Raw genomic sequence first — 22,943 nt, forward strand, 5'->3', positions numbered from 1 at the left:
TTTGTCTCCATTGTTCATCTCCTGTGTATTCCTCACCACGAAAGGTTTTGAATTAATATCTTCAATCATTTGATATTTTGTTGTATTTTTCTCAATTAAATATCAGTTCTTGGACCAGACTAATTCAGAGGCCCAGTTAGTTAGTTACTCTGCCAATCACCAGACTAATTCAGAGGCCCAGTTAGTTAGTTACTCTGCTAATCACCAGACTAATTCAGAGGCCCAGTTAGTCAGTTACTCTGCTAATCACCAGACTAATTCAGAGGCCCAGTTAGTTAGTTACTCTGCCAATCACCAGACTAATTCAGAGGCCCAGTTAGTCAGTTACTCTGCCAATCACCAGACTAATTCAGAGGCCCAGTTAGTTAGTTACTCTGCCAATCACCAGACTAATTCAGAGGCCCAGTTAGTTAGTTACTCTGCCAATCACCAGACTAATTCAGAGGCCCAGTTAGTTCAGTTACTCTGCCAATCACCAGACTAATTCAGAGGCCCAGTTAGTTAGTTACTCTGCCAATCACCAGACTAATTCAGAGGCCCAGTTAGTTAGTTACTCTGCTAATCACCAGACTAATTCAGAGGCCCAGTTAGTTAGTTACTCTGCTAATCACCAGACTAATTCAGAGGCCCAGTTAGTTAGTTACTCTGCCAATCACCAGACTAATTCAGAGGCCCAGTTAGTTAGTTACTCTGCTAATCACCAGACTAATTCAGAGGCCCAGTTAGTCAGTTACTCTGCTAATCACCAGACTAATTCAGAGGCCCAGTTAGTTAGTTACTCTGCTAATCACCAGACTAATTCAGAGGCCCAGTTAGTCAGTTACTCTGCCAATCACCAGACTAATTCAGAGGCCCAGTTAGTTAGTTACATTACATTTACCATTTAATTCAGAGGCCCAGTTAGTCAGTTACTCTGCTTATAATCACCAGACTAATTCAGGCCCAGTTACTAATCACCAGACTAATTCAGAGGCCCAGTTAGTTAGTTACTCTGCCAATCACCAGACTAATTCAGAGGCCCAGTTAGTCAGTTACTAACCCAATCACCAGACTAATTCAGAGGCCCAGTTAGTTAGTTACTCTGCCAATCACCAGACTAATTCAGAGGCCCAGTTAGTTAGTTACTCTGCTAATCACCAGACTAATTAGAGGCCCAGTTAGTTAGTTACTCTGCTAATCACCAGACTAATTCAGAGGCCCAGTTAGTTAGTTACTCTGCCAATCACCAGACTAATTCAGAGGCCCAGTTAGTTAGTTACTCTGCTAATCACCAGACTAATTCAGAGGCCCAGTTAGTCAGTTACTCTGCCAATCACCAGACTAATTCAGAGGCCCAGTTAGTTAGTTACTCTGCCAATCACCAGACTAATTCAGAGGCCCAGTTAGTCAGTTACTCTGCCAATCACCAGACTAATTCAGAGGCCCAGTTAGTCAGTTACTCTGCCAATCACCAGACTAATTCAGAGGCCCAGTTAGTTAGTTACTCTGCCAATCACCAGACTAATTCAGAGGCCCAGTTAGTTAGTTACTCTGCTAATCACCAGACTAATTCAGAGGCCCAGTTAGTCAGTTACTCTGCCAATCACCAGACTAATTCAGAGGCCCAGTTAGTTAGTTACTCTGCTAATCACCAGACTAATTCAGAGGCCCAGTTAGTCAGTTACTCTGCTAATCACCAGACTAATTCAGAGGCCCTTGATTCTTCCTTTCTATTTCACCAGACTAATTCAGAGGAGTTAGGGCTGCTAATCCCAAAGGGCAGAGGCCCAGTTTAGTCAGTGGACTGCCAATCACCAGACTAATTCAGAGGCCCAGTTAGTCAGTTATCTGCCAATCACCAGACTAATTCAGAGGCCCAGTTAGTTAGTTTCTCACCAGAACTAATGCTTGATTCCTTCCTTTCTATTTGACTCTTATCTCAGGGAGTTAGGGCTGCATCCCAAAGGGCACCCTGTTCCTACGTAGTGGACAGTCCTATATGTGCTATCTGAAGAGCAGGGCATGCTGGGTATTGATCTTAGACACTCATTTTCCTCAGTGATGTGCTATCTGAAGAGCAGGGCATGCTGGGTATTGATCTTAGACACTCTTTGATCCGTCTGCATAAGTACAGTAAAAATGCGAGTCCCAAATGGCACCCTATTCCCTACATAGTGCACTCCTCCAGGGCTCTTTTCAAAAGCAGTGCACTATGTAGGGAATAGTTTACCATTTGGAACGTAAGGCCTATATAAAACTGGTTTGGCTAAGCTCCCTTCCTCTCTCATTGGAATGAATGGAAACATAATTTCCCAGTTTTGAAATATGAGTTTGGAAATGAAAGGCGGGTGGCGTATTATCTTCAGGATGAATTCACCATCTGCTTCCTCAGCTGGTTATCTTTCCTTTAAAAGACTGTCCTCAGGCAGAGGGGGGTTTAGTGCCTCTGCTCTACAGAGGCACGTCATCATACAGGCCCAAATTACAACCTACTCCAGAACTAGTGGACTACTTTTGACCAGAACTTAATGGGCCCTGGTCAACAGTAGGAATAGGGCTCTGGTCAACAGTAGGAATAGGGCTCTGGTCAACAGTAGGGATAGGGCTCTGGTCAACAGTAGGAATAGGGCTCTGGTCAACAGTAGGAATAGGGCTCTGGTCAACAGTAGGAATAGGGCTCTGGTCAACAGTAGGAATAGGGCTCTGGTCAACAGTAGGAATAGGGCTCTGGTCAACAGTAGGAATAGGGCTCTGGTCAACAGTAGGAATAGGGCCCTGGTCAACAGTAGGAATAGGGCGCTGGTCAACAGTAGGAATAGGGCCCTGGTCAACAGTAGGAATAGGGCTCTGGTCAACAGTAGGAATAGGGCGCTGGTTTAAAGTAGTGCACTATGTAGGGAATAGGGCTCTGGTCAACAGTAGGAATAGGGCCCTGGTCAACAGTAGGAATAGGGCTCTGGTCAACAGTAGGAATAGGGCTCTGGTCAACAGTAGGAATAGGGCTCTGGTCAACAGTAGGAATAGGGCTCTGGTCAACAGTAGGAATAGGGCTCTGGTCAACAGTAGGAATAGGGCTCTGGTCAACAGTAGGAATAGGGCTCTGGTCAACAGTAGGAATAGGGCTCTGGTCAACAGTAGGAATAGCGCTCTGGTTTAAAGTAGTGCACTATGTAGGGAATAGGGCTGTAGGGAATAGGGCTCTGGTCAACAGTAGGAATAGGGCCCTGGTCAACAGTAGGAATAGGGCTCTGGTCAACAGTAGGAATAGGGCTCTGGTCAACAGTAGGAATAGGGCTCTGGTCAACAGTAGGAATAGGGCTCTGGTCAACAGTAGGAATAGGGCTCTGGTCAACAGTAGGAATAGGGCTCTGGTCAACAGTAGGAATAGGGCTCTGGTCAACAGTAGGAATAGGGCTCTGGTCAACAGTAGGAATAGGGCTCTGGCTCAACAGTAGGAATAGGGCTCTGGTCAACAGTAGGAATAGGGCTCTGGTCAACAGTAGGAATAGGGCCCTGGTCAACAGTAGGAATAGGGCGCTGGTCAACAGTAGGAATAGGGCCCTGGTCAACAGTAGGAATAGGGCTCTGGTCAACAGTAGGAATAGGGCTCCACTCTATATCAGACACCACCACCACTCTATATCAGACAGCACCACCACTCTATATCAGACAGCACCACCACTCTATATCAGACAGCACCACCACTCTATATCAGACAGCAGGACCACTCTATATCAGACAGTACCACCACTCTATATCAGACAGCACCACCACTCTATATCAGACAGCACCACCAATATCAGACAGCACCACCACTCTATATCAGACAGCACCACCACTCTGTATCAGACAGCACCACCACTCTATATCAGACAGCACCACCACTCTATATCAGACAGCACCACCACTCTATATCAGACAGCACCACCACTCTATATCAGACAGCACCACCACTCTATATCAGACAGCACCACCACTCTATATCAGACAGCACCACTCTATATCAGACAGCACCACCACTCTATATCAGACAGCACCACCACTCTATATCAGACACCACCACTCTATATCAGACAGCACCACCACCACTCTATATCAGACAGCACCACCACCACTCTATATCAGACAGCACCACTCTATATCAGACAGCACCACCACTCTATATCAGACAGCACCACCACTCTATATCAGACAGCACCACCAATCTATATCAGACAGCACCACCACTCTATATCAGACAGCACCACCACTCTATATCAGACAGCACCACCACTCTATATCAGACACCACCACTCTGTATCAGACAGCACCACCACTATGTATCAGACAGCACCACTCTATATCAGACAGCACCACCACTCTATATCAGACAGCACCACCACTCTATATCAGACAGCACCACCACCACTCTATATCAGACAGCACCACCACTCTATATCAGACAGCACCACTCTATATCAGACAGCACCACCACTCTATATCAGACAGCACCACTCTATATCAGACAGCACCACCACTCTATATCAGACAGCACCACCACTCTATATCAGACAGCACCACCACCACTCTATATCAGACAGCACCACTCTATATCAGACAACACCACCACTCTATATCAGACAGCACCACCACTCTATATCAGACAGCACCACCACTCTATATCAGACAGCACCACCACTCTATATCAGACAGCACCACCACTCTATATCAGACAGCACCACTCTATATCAGACAGCACCACCACTCTATATCAGACAGCACCACCACTCTATATCAGACAGCACCACCACTCTATATCAGACAGCACCACTCTATATCAGACAGCACCACCACTCTATATCAGACAGCACCACCACTCTATATCAGACAGCACCACTCTATATCAGACAGCACCACCACTCTATATCAGACAGCACCACCACTCTATATCAGACAGCACCACTCTATATCAGACAGCACCACTCTATATCAGACAGCACCACCACTCTATATCAGACAGCACCACCACTCTATATCAGACAGCACCACCACTCTATATCAGACAGCACCACCACTCTATATCAGACAGCACCACCACTCTATATCAGACAGCACCACCACTCTATATCAGACAGCACCACCACTCTATATCAGACAGCACCACCACTCTATATCAGACAGCACCACCACTCTATATCAGACAGCACCACCACTCTATATCAGACAGCACCACCACTCTATATCAGACAGCACCACTCTATATCAGACAGCACCACCACTCTATATCAGACAGCACCACCACTCTATATCAGACACCACCACTCTATATCAGACAGCACCACCACCACTCTATATCAGACAGCACCACCACCACTCTATATCAGACAGCACCACTCTATATCAGACAGCACCACCACTCTATATCAGACAGCACCACCACTCTATATCAGACAGCACCACCAATCTATATCAGACAGCACCACCACTCTATATCAGACAGCACCACCACTCTATATCAGACAGCACCACCACTCTATATCAGACACCACCACTCTGTATCAGACAGCACCACCACTATGTATCAGACAGCACCACTCTATATCAGACAGCACCACCACTCTATATCAGACAGCACCACCACTCTATATCAGACAGCACCACCACCACTCTATATCAGACAGCACCACCACTCTATATCAGACAGCACCACTCTATATCAGACAGCACCACCACTCTATATCAGACAGCACCACTCTATATCAGACAGCACCACCACTCTATATCAGACAGCACCACCACTCTATATCAGACAGCACCACCACCACTCTATATCAGACAGCACCACTCTATATCAGACAACACCACCACTCTATATCAGACAGCACCACCACTCTATATCAGACAGCACCACCACTCTATATCAGACAGCACCACCACTCTATATCAGACAGCACCACCACTCTATATCAGACAGCACCACTCTATATCAGACAGCACCACCACTCTATATCAGACAGCACCACCACTCTATATCAGACAGCACCACCACTCTATATCAGACAGCACCACTCTATATCAGACAGCACCACCACTCTATATCAGACAGCACCACCACTCTATATCAGACAGCACCACTCTATATCAGACAGCACCACCACTCTATATCAGACAGCACCACCACTCTATATCAGACAGCACCACCACTCTATATCAGACAGCACCACCACTCTGTATCAGACAGCACCACCACCACTCTATATCAGACAGCACCACCACTCTATATCAGACAGCACCACTCTATATCAGACAGCACCACCACTCTATATCAGACAGCACCACCACTTATATCAGACAGCACCACCACTCTATATCAGACAGCACCACCACTCTATATCAGACAGCACCACCACTCTATATCAGACAGCACCACCACTCTGTATCAGACAGCACCACCACCACTCTATATCAGACACCACCACCACTCTATATCAGACAGCACCACCACCACTCTATATCAGACAGCACCACCACTCTATATCAGACAGCACCACCACTCTATATCAGACAGCACCACTCTATATCAGACAGCACCACCACTCTATATCAGACAGCACCACTCTATATCAGACAGCACCACCACTCTATATCAGACAGCACCACCACCACTCTATATCAGACAGCACCACCACTCTATATCAGACAGCACCACCACTCTATATCAGACAGCACCACCACCACTCTATATCAGACAGCACCACCACTCTATATCAGACAGCACCACTCTATATCAGACAGCACCACCACTCTATATCAGACAGTACCACTCTATATCAGACAGCACCACCACTCTATATCAGACAGCACCACCACTCTATATCAGACAGCACCACCACTCTATATCAGACACCACCTCTATATCAGACAGCACCACTCTATATCAGACATCACCACCACCACTCTATATCAGACAGCACCACCACTCTATATCAGACAGCACCACCACTCTATATCAGACAGCACCACCACCACTCTATATCAGACAGCACCACTCTATATCAGACAGCACCACCACTCTATATCAGACAGCACCACCACTCTATATCAGACAGCACCACCACCACTCTATATCAGACAGCACCACTCTATATCAGACAGCACCACTCTATATCAGACAGCACCACCACTCTATATCAGACAGCACCACCACTCTATATCAGACAGCACCACCACTCTATATCAGACAGCACCACCACTCTATATCAGACAGCACCACCACCACTCTATATCAGACAGCACCACCACTCTATATCAGACAGCACCACTCTATATCAGACAGCACCACCACTCTATATCAGACAGCACCACCACCACTCTATATCAGACAGCACCACTCTATATCAGACAGCACCACCACTCTATATCAGACAGCACCACCACTCTATATCAGACAGCACCACCACTCTATATCAGACAGCACCACTCTATATCAGACAGCACCACCACTCTATATCAGACAGCACCACCACTCTATATCAGACAGCACCACCACTCTATATCAGACAGTACCACCACTCTATATCAGACAGCACCACCACTCTATATCAGACAGCACCACCACTCTATATCAGACAGCACCACCACTCTATATCAGACAGCACCACCACTCTGTATCAGACAGCACCACCACTCTATATCAGACAGAACCACCACTCTATATCAGACAGCACCACCACTCTATATCAGACAGCACCACCACTCTATATCAGACAGCACCACCACTCTATATCAGACAGCACCACCACTCTATATCAGACAGCACCACTCTATATCAGACAGCACCACCACTCTATATCAGACAGCACCACCACTCTATATCAGACACCACCACTCTATATCAGACAGCACCACCACCACTCTATATCAGACAGCACCACCACCACTCTATATCAGACAGCACCACTCTATATCAGACAGCACCACCACTCTATATCAGACAACACCACCACTCTATATCAGACAGCACCACCACTCTATATCAGACAGCACCACCACTCTATATCAGACAGCACCACCACTCTATATCAGACAGCACCACCACTCTATATCAGACAGCACCACTCTATATCAGACAGCACCACCACTCTATATCAGACAGCACCACCACTCTATATCAGACAGCACCACCACTCTATATCAGACAGCACCACCACTCTATATCAGACAGCACCACCACCACTCTATATCAGACAGCACCACCACTCTATATCAGACAGCACCACTCTATATCAGACAGCACCACCACTCTATATCAGACAGCACCACTCTATATCAGACAGCACCACCACTCTATATCAGACAGCACCACCACTCTATATCAGACAGCACCACCACCACTCTATATCAGACAGCACCACTCTATATCAGACAACACCACCACTCTATATCAGACAGCACCACCACTCTATATCAGACAGCACCACCACTCTATATCAGACAGCACCACCACTCTATATCAGACAGCACCACCACTCTATATCAGACAGCACCACTCTATATCAGACAGCACCACCACTCTATATCAGACAGCACCACCACTCTATATCAGACAGCACCACCACTCTATATCAGACAGCACCACTCTATATCAGACAGCACCACTCTATATCAGACAGCACCACCACTCTATATCAGACAGCACCACCACTCTATATCAGACAGCACCACTCTATATCAGACAGCACCACCACTCTATATCAGACAGCACCACCACTCTATATCAGACAGCACCACCACTCTATATCAGACAGCACCACTCTATATCAGACAGCACCACCACTCTATATCAGACAGCACCACCACTCTATATCAGACAGCACCACCACTCTATATCAGACAGCACCACTCTATATCAGACAGCACCACCACTCTATATCAGACAGCACCACTCTATATCAGACAGCACCACCACTCTATATCAGACAGCACCACTCTATATCAGACAGCACCACCACTCTATATCAGACAGCACCACCACTCTATATCAGACAGTACCACCACCACTCTATATCAGACAGCACCACCACTCTATATCAGACAGCACCACCACTCTATATCAGACAGCACCACCACACTATATCAGACAGCACCACCACTCTATATCAGACAGCACCACCACACTATATCAGACAGCACCACCACTCTATATCAGACAGCATCACCACTCTATATCAGACAGCACCACTCTATATCAGGCAGCACCACCACTCTATATCAGACAGCACCACCACTCTATATCGGACAGCACCACTCTATATCAGACAGCACCACCACTCTATATCAGACAGCACCACCACTCTGTATCAGACAGCACCACCACCACTCTATATCAGACAGCACCACCACTCTATATCAGACAGCACCACTCTATATCAGACAGCACCACCACTCTATATCAGACAGCACCACCACTCTATATCAGACAGCACCACCACTCTATATCAGACAGCACCACCACTCTATATCAGACAGCACCACCACTCTATATCAGACAGCACCACCACTCTGTATCAGACAGCACCACCACCACTCTATATCAGACACCACCACCACTCTATATCAGACAGCACCACCACCACTCTATATCAGACAGCACCACCACTCTATATCAGACAGCACCACCACTCTATATCAGACAGCACCACTCTATATCAGACAGCACCACCACTCTATATCAGACAGCACCACTCTATATCAGACAGCACCACCACTCTATATCAGACAGCACCACCACCACTCTATATCAGACAGCACCACCACTCTATATCAGACAGCACCACCACTCTATATCAGACAGCACCACCACCACTCTATATCAGACAGCACCACCACTCTATATCAGACAGCACCACTCTATATCAGACAGCACCACCACTCTATATCAGACAGTACCACTCTATATCAGACAGCACCACCACTCTATATCAGACAGCACCACCACTCTATATCAGACAGCACCACCACTCTATATCAGACACCACCACTCTATATCAGACAGCACCACTCTATATCAGACATCACCACCACCACTCTATATCAGACAGCACCACCACTCTATATCAGACAGCACCACCACTCTATATCAGACAGCACCACCACCACTCTATATCAGACAGCACCACTCTATATCAGACAGCACCACCACTCTATATCAGACAGCACCACCACTCTATATCAGACAGCACCACCACCACTCTATATCAGACAGCACCACTCTATATCAGACAGCACCACTCTATATCAGACAGCACCACCACTCTATATCAGACAGCACCACCACTCTATATCAGACAGCACCACCACTCTATATCAGACAGCACCACCACTCTATATCAGACAGCACCACCACCACTCTATATCAGACAGCACCACCACTCTATATCAGACAGCACCACTCTATATCAGACAGCACCACCACTCTATATCAGACAGCACCACCACCACTCTATATCAGACAGCACCACTCTATATCAGACAGCACCACCACTCTATATCAGACAGCACCACCACTCTATATCAGACAGCACCACCACTCTATATCAGACAGCACCACTCTATATCAGACAGCACCACCACTCTATATCAGACAGCACCACCACTCTATATCAGACAGCACCACTCTATATCAGACAGCACCACTCTATATCAGACAGCACCACCACTCTATATCAGACAGCACCACCACCACTCTATATCAGACAGCACCACTCTATATCAGACAGCACCACCACTCTATATCAGACAGCACCACCACTCTATATCAGACAGCACCACCACTCTATATCAGACAGCACCACTCTATATCAGACAGCACCACTCTATATCAGACAGCACCACCACTCTATATCAGACAGCACCACCACTCTATATCAGACAGCACCACCACTCTGTATCAGACAGCACCACCACTCTATATCAGAAAGCACCACCACCACTCTATATCAGACAGCACCACTCTATATCAGACAACACCACTCTATATCAGACAGCACCACCACTCTATATCAGACAGCACCACTCTATATCAGACAGCACCACTCTGTATCAGACAGCACCACCACTCTATATCAGACACCACCACCACTCTATATCAGACAGCACCACCACTCTATATCAGACAGCACCACCACTCTATATCAGACAGCATCACCACTCTATATCAGACAGCACCACCACTCTATATCAGACAGCACCACCACTCTATATCAGACAGCACCACCACTCTATATCAGACAGCACCACCACCACTCTATATCAGACAGCACCACCACTCTATATCAGACAGCACCACCACTCTATATCAGACAGCACCACCACTATATCAGACAGCACCACCATTATATCAGACAGCACCACCATTATATCAGACAGCACCACCACTCTATATCAGACAGCACCACTCTATATCAGACAGCACCACTCTATATCAGACAACACCACTCTATATCAGACAGCACCACCACTCTATATCAGACAGCACCACTCTATATCAGACAGCACCACTCTGTATCAGACAGCACCACCACTCTATATCAGACAGCACCACCACTCTATATCAGACAGCACCACTCTATATCAGACAGCACCACCACTCTATATCAGACAGCACCACCACTCTATATCAGACAGCACCACCACTATATCAGACAGCACCACCATTATATCAGACAGCACCACCACTCTATATCAGACAGCACCACTCTATATCAGACAGCACCACCACTCTATATCAGACAGCACCACCACCACTCTATATCAGACAGCACCACCACTCTATATCAGACAGCACCACTCTGTATCAGACAGCACCACCACTCTATATCAGACAGCACCACCACTCTATATCAGACAGCACCACCACTCTATATCAGACAGCACCACCACTCTATATCAGACAGCACCACCACTCTATATCAGACAGCACCACTCTGTATCAGACAGCACCACCACTCTATATCAGACAGCACCACCACTCTATATCAGACAGCACCACCACTCTATATCAGACAGCACCACCACTCTATATCAGACAGCACCACCACTCTATATCAGACAGCACCACCACTCTATATCAGACAGCACCACCACTCTATATCAGACAGCACCACCACTCTATATCAGACAGCACCACCACTCTATATCAGACAGCACCACCACTCTGTATCAGACAGCACCACTCTATATCAGACAGCACCACCACTCTATATCAGACAGCACCACCACTCTATATCAGACAGCACCACCACTCTATATCAGACAGCACCACCACCACTCTATATCAGACAGCACCACCACTCTATATCAGACAGCACCACTCTATATCAGACAGCACCACCACTCTATATCAGACAGCACCACCACTCTATATCAGACAGCACCACTCTATATCAGACAGCACCACCACCACTCTATATCAGACAGCACCACCACTCTATATCAGACAGCACCACCACCACTCTATATCAGACAGCACCACCACTCTATATCAGACAGCACCACCACTCTATATCAGACAGTACCACCACTCTATATCAGACAGCACCACTCTATATCAGACAGCACCACCACTCTATATCAGACAGCACCACCACTCTATATCAGACAGCACCACCACTCTATATCAGACAGCACCACCACTCTATATCAGACAGCACCACCACTCTATATCAGACAGCACCACCACTCTATATCAGACAGCACCACCACTCTATATCAGACAGCACCACTCTATATCAGACAGCACCACCACTCTATATCAGACAGCACCACTCTATATCAGACAGCACCACCACTCTATATCAGACAGCACCACTCTATATCAGACACCACCACTCTATATCAGACAGCACCACCACTCTATATCAGACAGCACCACTCTATATCAGACAGCACCACCACTCTATATCAGACAGCACCACCTATCAGACAACACCACCACTCTATATCAGACAGTACCACCACTCTATATCAGACAGCACCACTCTATATCAGACAGCACCACCACCACTCTATATCAGACAGCACCACTCTATATCAGACAACACCACTCTATATCAGACAGCACCACCACTCTATATCAGACAGCACCACCACTCTATATCAGACAGCACCACTCTATATCAGACAGCACCACTCTATATCAGACAGCACCACCACTCTATATCAGACAGCACCACCACTCTATATCAGACAGCACCACCACTCTGTATCAGACAGCACCACCACTCTATATCAGAAAGCACCACCACCACTCTATATCAGACAGCACCACTCTATATCAGACAACACCACTCTATATCAGACAGCACCACCACTCTATATCAGACAGCACCACTCTATATCAGACAGCACCACTCTGTATCAGACAGCACCACCACTCTATATCAGACACCACCACCACTCTATATCAGACAGCACCACCACTCTATATCAGACAGCATCACCACTCTATATCAGACAGCACCACCACTCTATATCAGACAGCACCACCACTCTATATCAGACAGCACCACCACTCTATATCAGACAGCACCACCACCACTCTATATCAGACAGCACCACCACTCTATATCAGACAGCACCACCACTCTATATCAGACAGCACCACCACTATATCAGACAGCACCACCATTATATCAGACAGCACCACCATTATATCAGACAGCACCACCACTCTATATCAGACAGCACCACTCTATATCAGACAGCACCACTCTATATCAGACAACACCACTCTATATCAGACAGCACCACCACTCTATATCAGACAGCACCACTCTATATCAGACAGCACCACTCTGTATCAGACAGCACCACCACTCTATATCAGACAGCACCACCACTCTATATCAGACAGCACCACTCTATATCAGACAGCACCACCACTCTATATCAGACAGCACCACCACTCTATATCAGACAGCACCACCACTATATCAGACAGCACCACCATTATATCAGACAGCACCACCACTCTATATCAGACAGCACCACCACTCTATATCAGACAGCACCACCACCACTCTATATCAGACAGCACCACCACCACTCTATATCAGACAGCACCACCACTCTATATCAGACAGCACCACTCTGTATCAGACAGCACCACCACTCTATATCAGACAGCACCACCACTCTATATCAGACAGCACCACCACTCTATATCAGACAGCACCACCACTCTATATCAGACAGCACCACCACTCTATATCAGACAGCACCACTCTGTATCAGACAGCACCACCACTCTATATCAGACAGCACCACCACTCTATATCAGACAGCACCACCACTCTATATCAGACAGCACCACCACTCTATATCAGACAGCACCACCACTCTATATCAGACAGCACCACCACTCTATATCAGACAGCACCACCACTCTATATCAGACAGCACCACCACTCTATATCAGACAGCACCACCACTCTATATCAGACAGCACCACCACTCTGTATCAGACAGCACCACCACTATATCAGACAGCACCACCACTCTATATCAGACAGCACCACCACTCTATATCAGACAGCACCACCACTCTATATCAGACAGCACCACCACCACTCTATATCAGACAGCACCACCACTCTATATCAGACAGCACCACTCTATATCAGACAGCACCACCACTCTATATCAGACAGCACCACCACTCTATATCAGACAGCACCACTCTATATCAGACAGCACCACCACCACTCTATATCAGACAGCACCACCACTCTATATCAGACAGCACCACCACCACTCTATATCAGACAGCACCACCACTCTATATCAGACAGCACCACCACTCTATATCAGACAGTACCACCACTCTATATCAGACAGCACCACTCTATATCAGACAGCACCACCACTCTATATCAGACAGCACCACCACTCTATATCAGACAGCACCACCACTCTATATCAGACAGCACCACCACTCTATATCAGACAGCACCACCACTCTATATCAGACAGCACCACCACTCTATATCAGACAGCACCACCACTCTATATCAGACAGCACCACTCTATATCAGACAGCACCACCACTCTATATCAGACAGCACCACTCTATATCAGACACCACCACTCTATATCAGACAGCACCACCACTCTATATCAGACAGCACCACTCTATATCAGACAGCACCACCACTCTATATCAGACAGCACCACTCTATCAGACAACACCACCACTCTATATCAGACAGTACCACCACTCTATATCAGACAGCACCACTCTATATCAGACAGCACCACCACCACTCTATATCAGACAGCACCACTCTATATCAGACAACACCACTCTATATCAGACAGCACCACCACTCTATATCAGACAGCACCACTCTATATCAGACAGCACCACTCTGTATCAGACAGCACCACCACTCTATATCAGACACCACCACCACTCTATATCAGACAGCATCACCACTCTATATCAGACAGCACCACCACTCTATATCAGACAGCACCACCACTCTATATCAGACAGCACCACCACTCTATATCAGACAGCACCACCACTCTATATCAGACAGCACCACCACTCTATATCAGACAGCACCACCACTCTATATCAGACAGCACCACCACTATATCAGACAGCACCACCATTATATCAGACAGCACCACCATTATATCAGACAGCACCACCACTCTATATCAGACAGCACCACTCTATATCAGACAGCACCACTCTATATCAGACAACACCACTCTATATCAGACAGCACCACCACTCTATATCAGACAGCACCACTCTATATCAGACAGCACCACTCTGTATCAGACAGCACCACCACTCTATATCAGACAGCACCACCACTCTATATCAGACAGCACCACTCTATATCAGACAGCACCACCACTCTATATCAGACAGCACCACCACTCTATATCAGACAGCACCACCACTATATCAGACAACACCACCATTATATCAGACAGCACCACCACTCTATATCAGACAGCACCACTCTATATCAGACAGCACCACCACTCTATATCAGACAGCACCACCACCACTCTATATCAGACAGCACCACCACTCTATATCAGACAGCACCACTCTGTATCAGACAGCACCACCACTCTATATCAGACAGCACCACCACTCTATATCAGACAGCACCACCACTCTATATCAGACAGCACCACCACTCTATATCAGACAGCACCACCACTCTATATCAGACAGCACCACCACTCTATATCAGACAGCACCACCACTCTATATCAGACAGCACCACCACTCTATATCAGACAGCACCACCACTCTGTATCAGACAGCACCACCACTCTATATCAGACAGCACCACCACTCTATATCAGACAGCACCACCACTCTATATCAGACAGCACCACCACTCTATATCAGACAGCACCACCACTCTATATCAGACAGCACCACCACTCTATATCAGACAGCACCACCACTCTATATCAGACAGTACCACCACTCTATATCAGACAGCACCACCACTCTATATCAAACAGCACCACCACCACTCTATATCAGACAGCACCACCACTCTATATCAGACAGTACCACCACTCTATATCAGACAGCACCACCACTCTATATCAGACAGCACCACTCTATATCAGACAGCACCACCACCACTCTATATCAGACAGCACCACCACTCTATATCAGACAGCACCACCACCACTCTATATCAGACAGCACCACCACTCTATATCAGACAGCACCACCACTCTATATCAGACAGCACCACCACTCTATATCAGACAGCACCACTCTATATCAGACAGCACCACCACTCTATATCAGACAGCACCACCACTCTATATCAGACAGCACCACCACTCTATATCAGACAGTACCACCACTCTATATCAGACAGCACCACTCTATATCAGACAGCACCACCACTCTATATCAGACAGCACCACCACTCTATATCAGACAGCACCACCACTCTATATCAGACAGCACCACCACTCTATATCAGACAGCACCACCACCACTCTATATCAGACAGCACCACCACTCTATATCAGACAGCACCACCACCACTCTATATCAGACAGCACCACTCTATATCAGACAGCACCACCACTCTATATCAGACAGCACCACTCTATATCAGACAGCACCACCACTCTATATCAGACAGTACCACCACTCTATATCAGACAGCACCACTCTATATCAGACAGCACCACCACTCTATATCAGACAGCACCACCACTCTATATCAGACAGCACCACTCTATATCAGACAGCACCACCACTCTATATCAGACAGCACCACCACTCTATATCAGACAGCACCACCACTCTATATCAGACAGTACCACCACTCTATATCAGACAGCACCACCACTCTATATCAGACAGCACCACCACTCTATATCAGACAGCACCACCACCACTCTATATCAGACAGCACCACCACTCTATATCAGACAGCACCACCACCACTCTATATCAGACAGCACCACCACTCTATATCAGACAGCACCACTCTATATCAGACAACACCACCACCACTCCATATCAGACAGCACCACTCTATATAAGACAGCACCACCACTCTATATCAGACAGCACCACCACTCTATATCAGACAGCACCACTCTATATCAGACAACACCACCACCACTCCATATCAGACAGCACCACTCTATATAAGACAGCACCACCACTCTATATCAGACAGCACCACCACTCTATATCAGACAGTACCACCACTCTATATCAGACAGCACCACCACTCTATATCAGACAGTACCACTCTATATCAGACAGCACCACCACTCTATATCAGACAGCACCACCACTCTATATCAGACAGCACCACCACTCTGTATCAGACAGCACCACCACTCTATATCAGACAGCACCACTCTATATCAGACATCACCACCACCACTCTATATCAGACAGCACCACCACTCTATATCAGACAGCACCACTCTATATCAGACATCACCACCACCACTCTATATCAGACAGCACCACCACTCTATATCAGACAGCACCACCACCACTCTATATCAGACAGCACCACCACTCTATATCAGACAGTACCACCACTCTATATCAGACAGCACCACCACTCTATATCAGACAGCACCACCACTCTATATCAGACAGCACCACTCTATATCAGACAGCACCACCATTATATCAGACAGCACCACCACTCTATATCAGACAGCACCACCACACTATATCAGACAGCACCACCACTCTATATCAGACAGCACCACCACTCTATATCAGACAGCACCACCACTCTATATCAGACAGCACCACTCTATATCAGACAGCACCACCACTCTATATCAGACAGCACCACCACTCTATATCAGACAGCACCACCACTCTATATCAGACAGCACCACCACCACTCTATATCAGACAGCACCACTATTTGTCCCCCCTCCCTCCAGACTCACTCTGTCTGTGTGTTTGTCCCCCCAGACTCACTCTGTCTGTGTGTTTGTCCCCTCCAGACTCACTCTGTCTGTGTGTTTGTCCCCTCCAGACTCACTCTGTCTGTGTGTGTTTGTCCCCTCCAGACTCACTCTGTCTGTGTGTGTTTGTCCCCTCCAGACTCACTCTGTCTGTGTGTGTTTGTCCCCTCCAGACTCACTCTGTCTGTGTGTGTTTGTCCCCTCCAGACTCACTCTGTCTGTGTGTGTTTGTCCCCTCCAGACTCACTCTGTCTGTGTGTGTTTGTCCCCCCCTCCCTCCAGACTCACTCTGTCTGTGTGTGTTTGTCCCCCCTCCCTCCAGACTCACTCTGTCTGTGTGTTTGTCCCCTCCAGACTCACTCTGTCTGTATGTGTTTGTCCCCTCCAGACTCACTCTGTCTGTGTGTGTTTGTCCCCTCCAGACTCACTCTGTCTGTGTGTGTTTGTCCCCTCCAGACTCACTCTGTCTGTGTGTGTTTGTCCCCTCCAGACTCACTCTGTCTGTGTGTGTTTGTCCCCCCTCCCTCCAGACTCACTCTGTCTGTGTGTGTTTGTCCCCTCCAGACTCACTCTGTCTGTGTGTGTTTGTCTCCTCCAGACTCACTCTGTCTGTGTGTTTGTCCCCCCTCCCTCCAGACTCACTCTGTCTGTGTGTTTGTCCCCAGACATACAGCACATTAAGCGCAGGGACATCCTCCTGAAGAGGGAGCTGGGAGAGGGGGCGTTCGGAAAGGTCTTCCTGGCTGAGTGCTACAACCTGATCCCCACCAAGGATACCATGCTGGTGGCTGTCAAGGTAAGGAGGGATCCCCCAAACAGACACAGTACTGTCTGTGGTAAATGGTTCTCATTAGGAGGGATCCCCCAAACAGACACAGTACTGTCTGTGGTAAATGGTTCTCATTAGGAGGGATCCCCAAACAGACACAGTACTGTCTGTGGTAAATGGTTCTCATTAGGAGGGATCCCCAAACAGACACAGACACAGAAAGGAATGGTGTCTGTTGTGTGAAAGGAATGGTGTCTGTTGTGTGAAAGGAACGGTGTCTGTTGTGTTGTGGGAAAGGAATGGTGTCTGTTGTGGGAAAGGAACGGTGTCTGTTGTGTGGTGGGAAAGGAACGGTGTCTGTTGTGGGAAAGGAACGGTGTCTGTTGTGTTGTGGGAAAGGAATGGTGTCTGTTGTGGGAAAGGAACGGTGTCTGTTGTGTGGTGGGAAAGGAACGGTGTCTGTTGTGGGAAAGGAACGGTGTCTGTTGTGTTGTGGGAAAGGAATGGTGTCTGTTGTGGGAAAGGAACGGTGTCTGTTGTGTGGTGGGAAAGGAACGGTGTCTGTTGTGTGGTGGGAAAGGAACGGTGTCTGTTGTGGGAAAGGAACGGTGTCTGTTGTGTTGTGGGAAAGGAACGGTGTCTGTTGTGGGAAAGGAGCGGTGTCTGTTGTGTTGTGGGAAAGGAGCGGTGTCTGTTGTGTGGTGGGAAAGGAATGGTGTCTGTGGTGGGAAAGGAATGGTGTCTGTTGTGGGAAAGGAACGGTGTCTGTTGTGGGAAAGGAACGGTGTCTGTTGTGGGAAAGGAAGGGTGTCTGTTGTGGGAAAGGAACGGTGTCTGTTGTGGGAAAGGAATGGTGTCTGTGGTGGGAAAGGAACGGTGTCTGTTGTGGGAAAGGAACGGTGTCTGTTGTGGGAAAGGAATGGTGTCTGTGGTGGGAAAGGAACGGTGTCTGTTGTGGGAAAGGAATGGTGTCTGTTGTGTGGTGGGAAAGGAATGGTGTCTGTTGTGGGAAAGGAATGGTGTCTGTGGTGGGAAAGGAACGGTGTCTGTTGTGGGAAAGGAATGGTGTCTGTTGTGTGGTGGGAAAGGAATGGTGTCTGTGGTGGGAAAGGAATGGTGTCTGTTGTGTGGTGGGAAAGGAATGGTGTCTGTTGTGGGAAAGGAACGGTGTCTGTTGTGGGAAAGGAATGGTGTCTGTTGTGGGAAAGGAATGGTGTCTGTTGTGGGAAAGGAACGGTGTCTGTTGTGGGAAAGGAATGGTGTCTGTGGTGGGAAAGGAACGGTGTCTGTGGTGGGAAAGGAACGGTGTCTGTTGTGGGAAAGGAATGGTGTCTGTTGTGTGGTGGGAAAGGAATGGTGTCTGTGGTGGGAAAGGAATGGTGTCTGTTGTGTGGTGGGAAAGGAATGTTGTCTGTGGTGGGAAAGGAATGGTGTCTGTTGTGTGGTGGGAAAGGAATGTTGTCTGTGGTGGGAAAGGAATGGAGTCTGTGGTGGGAAAGGAACGGTGTCTGTGGTGGGAAAGGAACGGTGTCTGTTGTGTGGTGGGAAAGGAATGGTGTCTGTGGTGGGAAAGGAACGGTGTCTGTTGTGTGGTGGGAAAGGAACGGTGTCTGTTGTGTGGTGGGAAAGGAATGTTGTCTGTGGTGGGAAAGGAACGGTGTCTGTTGTGTGGTGGGAAAGGAATGGTGTCTGTGGTGGGAAAGGAACGGTGTCTGTGGTGGGAAAGGAACGGTGTCTGTTGTGTGGTGGGAAAGGAATGGTGTCTGTTGTGGGAAAGGAATGGTGTCTGTTGTGGGAAAGGAATGGTGTCTGTTGTGTGGTGGGAAAGGAATGGTGTCTGTGGTGGGAAAGGAATGGTGTCTGTTGTGTGGTGGGAAAGGAATGGTGTCTGTGGTGGGAAAGGAATGGTGTCTGTGGTGTGGTGGGATAGGAATGTTGTCTGTGTGGGAAAGGAACGGTGTCTGTGGTGGGAAAGGAATGGTGTCTGTTGTGGGAAAGGTACGATGTCTGTTTGCTTTCAAACACTTAAATCTTCTTCCATCTCCGTTGAATAGAAGATAAAACAATATCACCTTATGTCAACCAACTGAAACCCTGCAGTTCTCTTCCTGTTATTATCGTGTCTAAGCACTCGTAGTTATTATGTTGGACTGACGCCCAGAGGAGAAACATTTACTGAGTCTGTATCCTCAATGGCATCCTATTCCCTGTGTAGTGCACTACATTTGCATCCTATTCCCTGTGTAGTGCACTACATTTGCATCCTATTCCTATGTAGTGCACTACATTTGACCAAGGTCCATAGGGGCTCTGGGAAAAATAGTGCACTATAATGGGATTAGGACGCCAGTGTGGATGCATTCTCAGTAAATGTTTCTCCTCTGGGTCCAGACAGTTTGTTTAGAGGAGTCACCAGAACACTGTGACCATGCTGTCTGGTATTACTGGTCCAGACAGTTTGTTTAGAGGAGTCACCAGAACACTGTGACCATGCTGTCTGGTATTACTGGTCCAGACAGTTTGTTTAGAGGAGTCACCAGAACACTGTGACCCTGCTGTCTGGTATTACTGGTCCAGATAGTCAACAGAACACTGTGACCATGCGTTGTGTTGTTACTGAGTGATGAGGGGATGTGATGTTACTGAGTGATGAGGGGATGTGATGTTACTGAGTGATGAGGGGATGTTACTGAGTGATGAGGGGATGTGATGTTACTGAGTGATGAGGGGATGTTACTGAGTGATGAGGGGATGTGATGTTACTGAGTGATGATGAGGGGATGTTACTGAGTGATGAGGGGATGTTACTGAGTGATGAGGGGATGTTACTGAGTGATGAGGGGATGTTACTGAGTGATGAGGGGATGTTACTGAGTGATGAGGGGATGTTACTGAGTGATGAGGGGATGTTACTGAGTGATGAGGGGATGTGATGTTACTGAGTGATGAGGGGATGTGATGTTACTGAGTGATGAGGGGATGTTACTGAGTGATGAGGGATGTTACTGAGTGATGATGGGATGTGATGTTACTGAGTGATGATGGGATGGATGTTACTGAGTGATGAGGGGATGTTACTGAGTGATGAGGGGATGTTACTGAGTGATGAGGGGATGTTACTGAGTGATGAGGATGTTACTGAGTGATGAGGGGGGATGTTACTGAGTGATGAGGGGATGTTACTGAGTGATGAGGGATGATGTTACTGAGTGATGAGGGGATGTGATGTTACTGAGTGATGAGGGGATGTTACTGAGTGATGAGGGGATGTTACTGAGTGATGAGGGGATGTGATGAGGGATGAGGGGATGTTACTGAGTGATGAGGGGATGTTACTGAGTGATGAGGGGATGTTACTGAGTGATGAGGGGATGTTACTGAGTGATGAGGGGGATGTGATGTTACTGAGTGATGAGGGGATGTTACTGAGTGATGAGGGATGTGATGTTACTGAGTGATGAGGGATGTTACTGAGTGATGAGGGGGATGTTACTGAGTGATGTTACTGAGTGATGAGGGGATGTGATGTTACTGAGTGATGAGGGGATGTGATGTTACTGAGTGATGAGGATGTGATGTTACTGAGTGATGAGGGGATGTTACTGAGTGATGAGGGGATGTTACTGAGTGATGAGGGGATGTTACTGAGTGATGAGGGGATGTTACTGAGTGATGAGGGGATGAGGGTGATGTTACTGAGTGATGAGGG

General features: G+C 47.5%; 1 protein-coding gene across 1 annotated transcript in view; it reads left to right on the forward strand.

The window, feature by feature from the left end:
• Positions 1-22,943, forward strand: part of LOC124020250 (NT-3 growth factor receptor-like) — a 165,135-nt gene that overhangs the window by 115,032 nt on the left and 27,160 nt on the right. The window contains exon 13 of the mRNA XM_046335608.1: positions 19,131-19,261. Within this exon, the coding sequence (XP_046191564.1) occupies positions 19,131-19,261 (131 nt within the window). The remainder of the gene's footprint in view (positions 1-19,130; positions 19,262-22,943) is intronic.

This window comes from Oncorhynchus gorbuscha, unplaced genomic scaffold (genome assembly GCF_021184085.1).
Source record: "Oncorhynchus gorbuscha isolate QuinsamMale2020 ecotype Even-year unplaced genomic scaffold, OgorEven_v1.0 Un_scaffold_785, whole genome shotgun sequence".
Taxonomy (NCBI): Eukaryota; Metazoa; Chordata; class Actinopteri; order Salmoniformes; family Salmonidae; genus Oncorhynchus; species Oncorhynchus gorbuscha.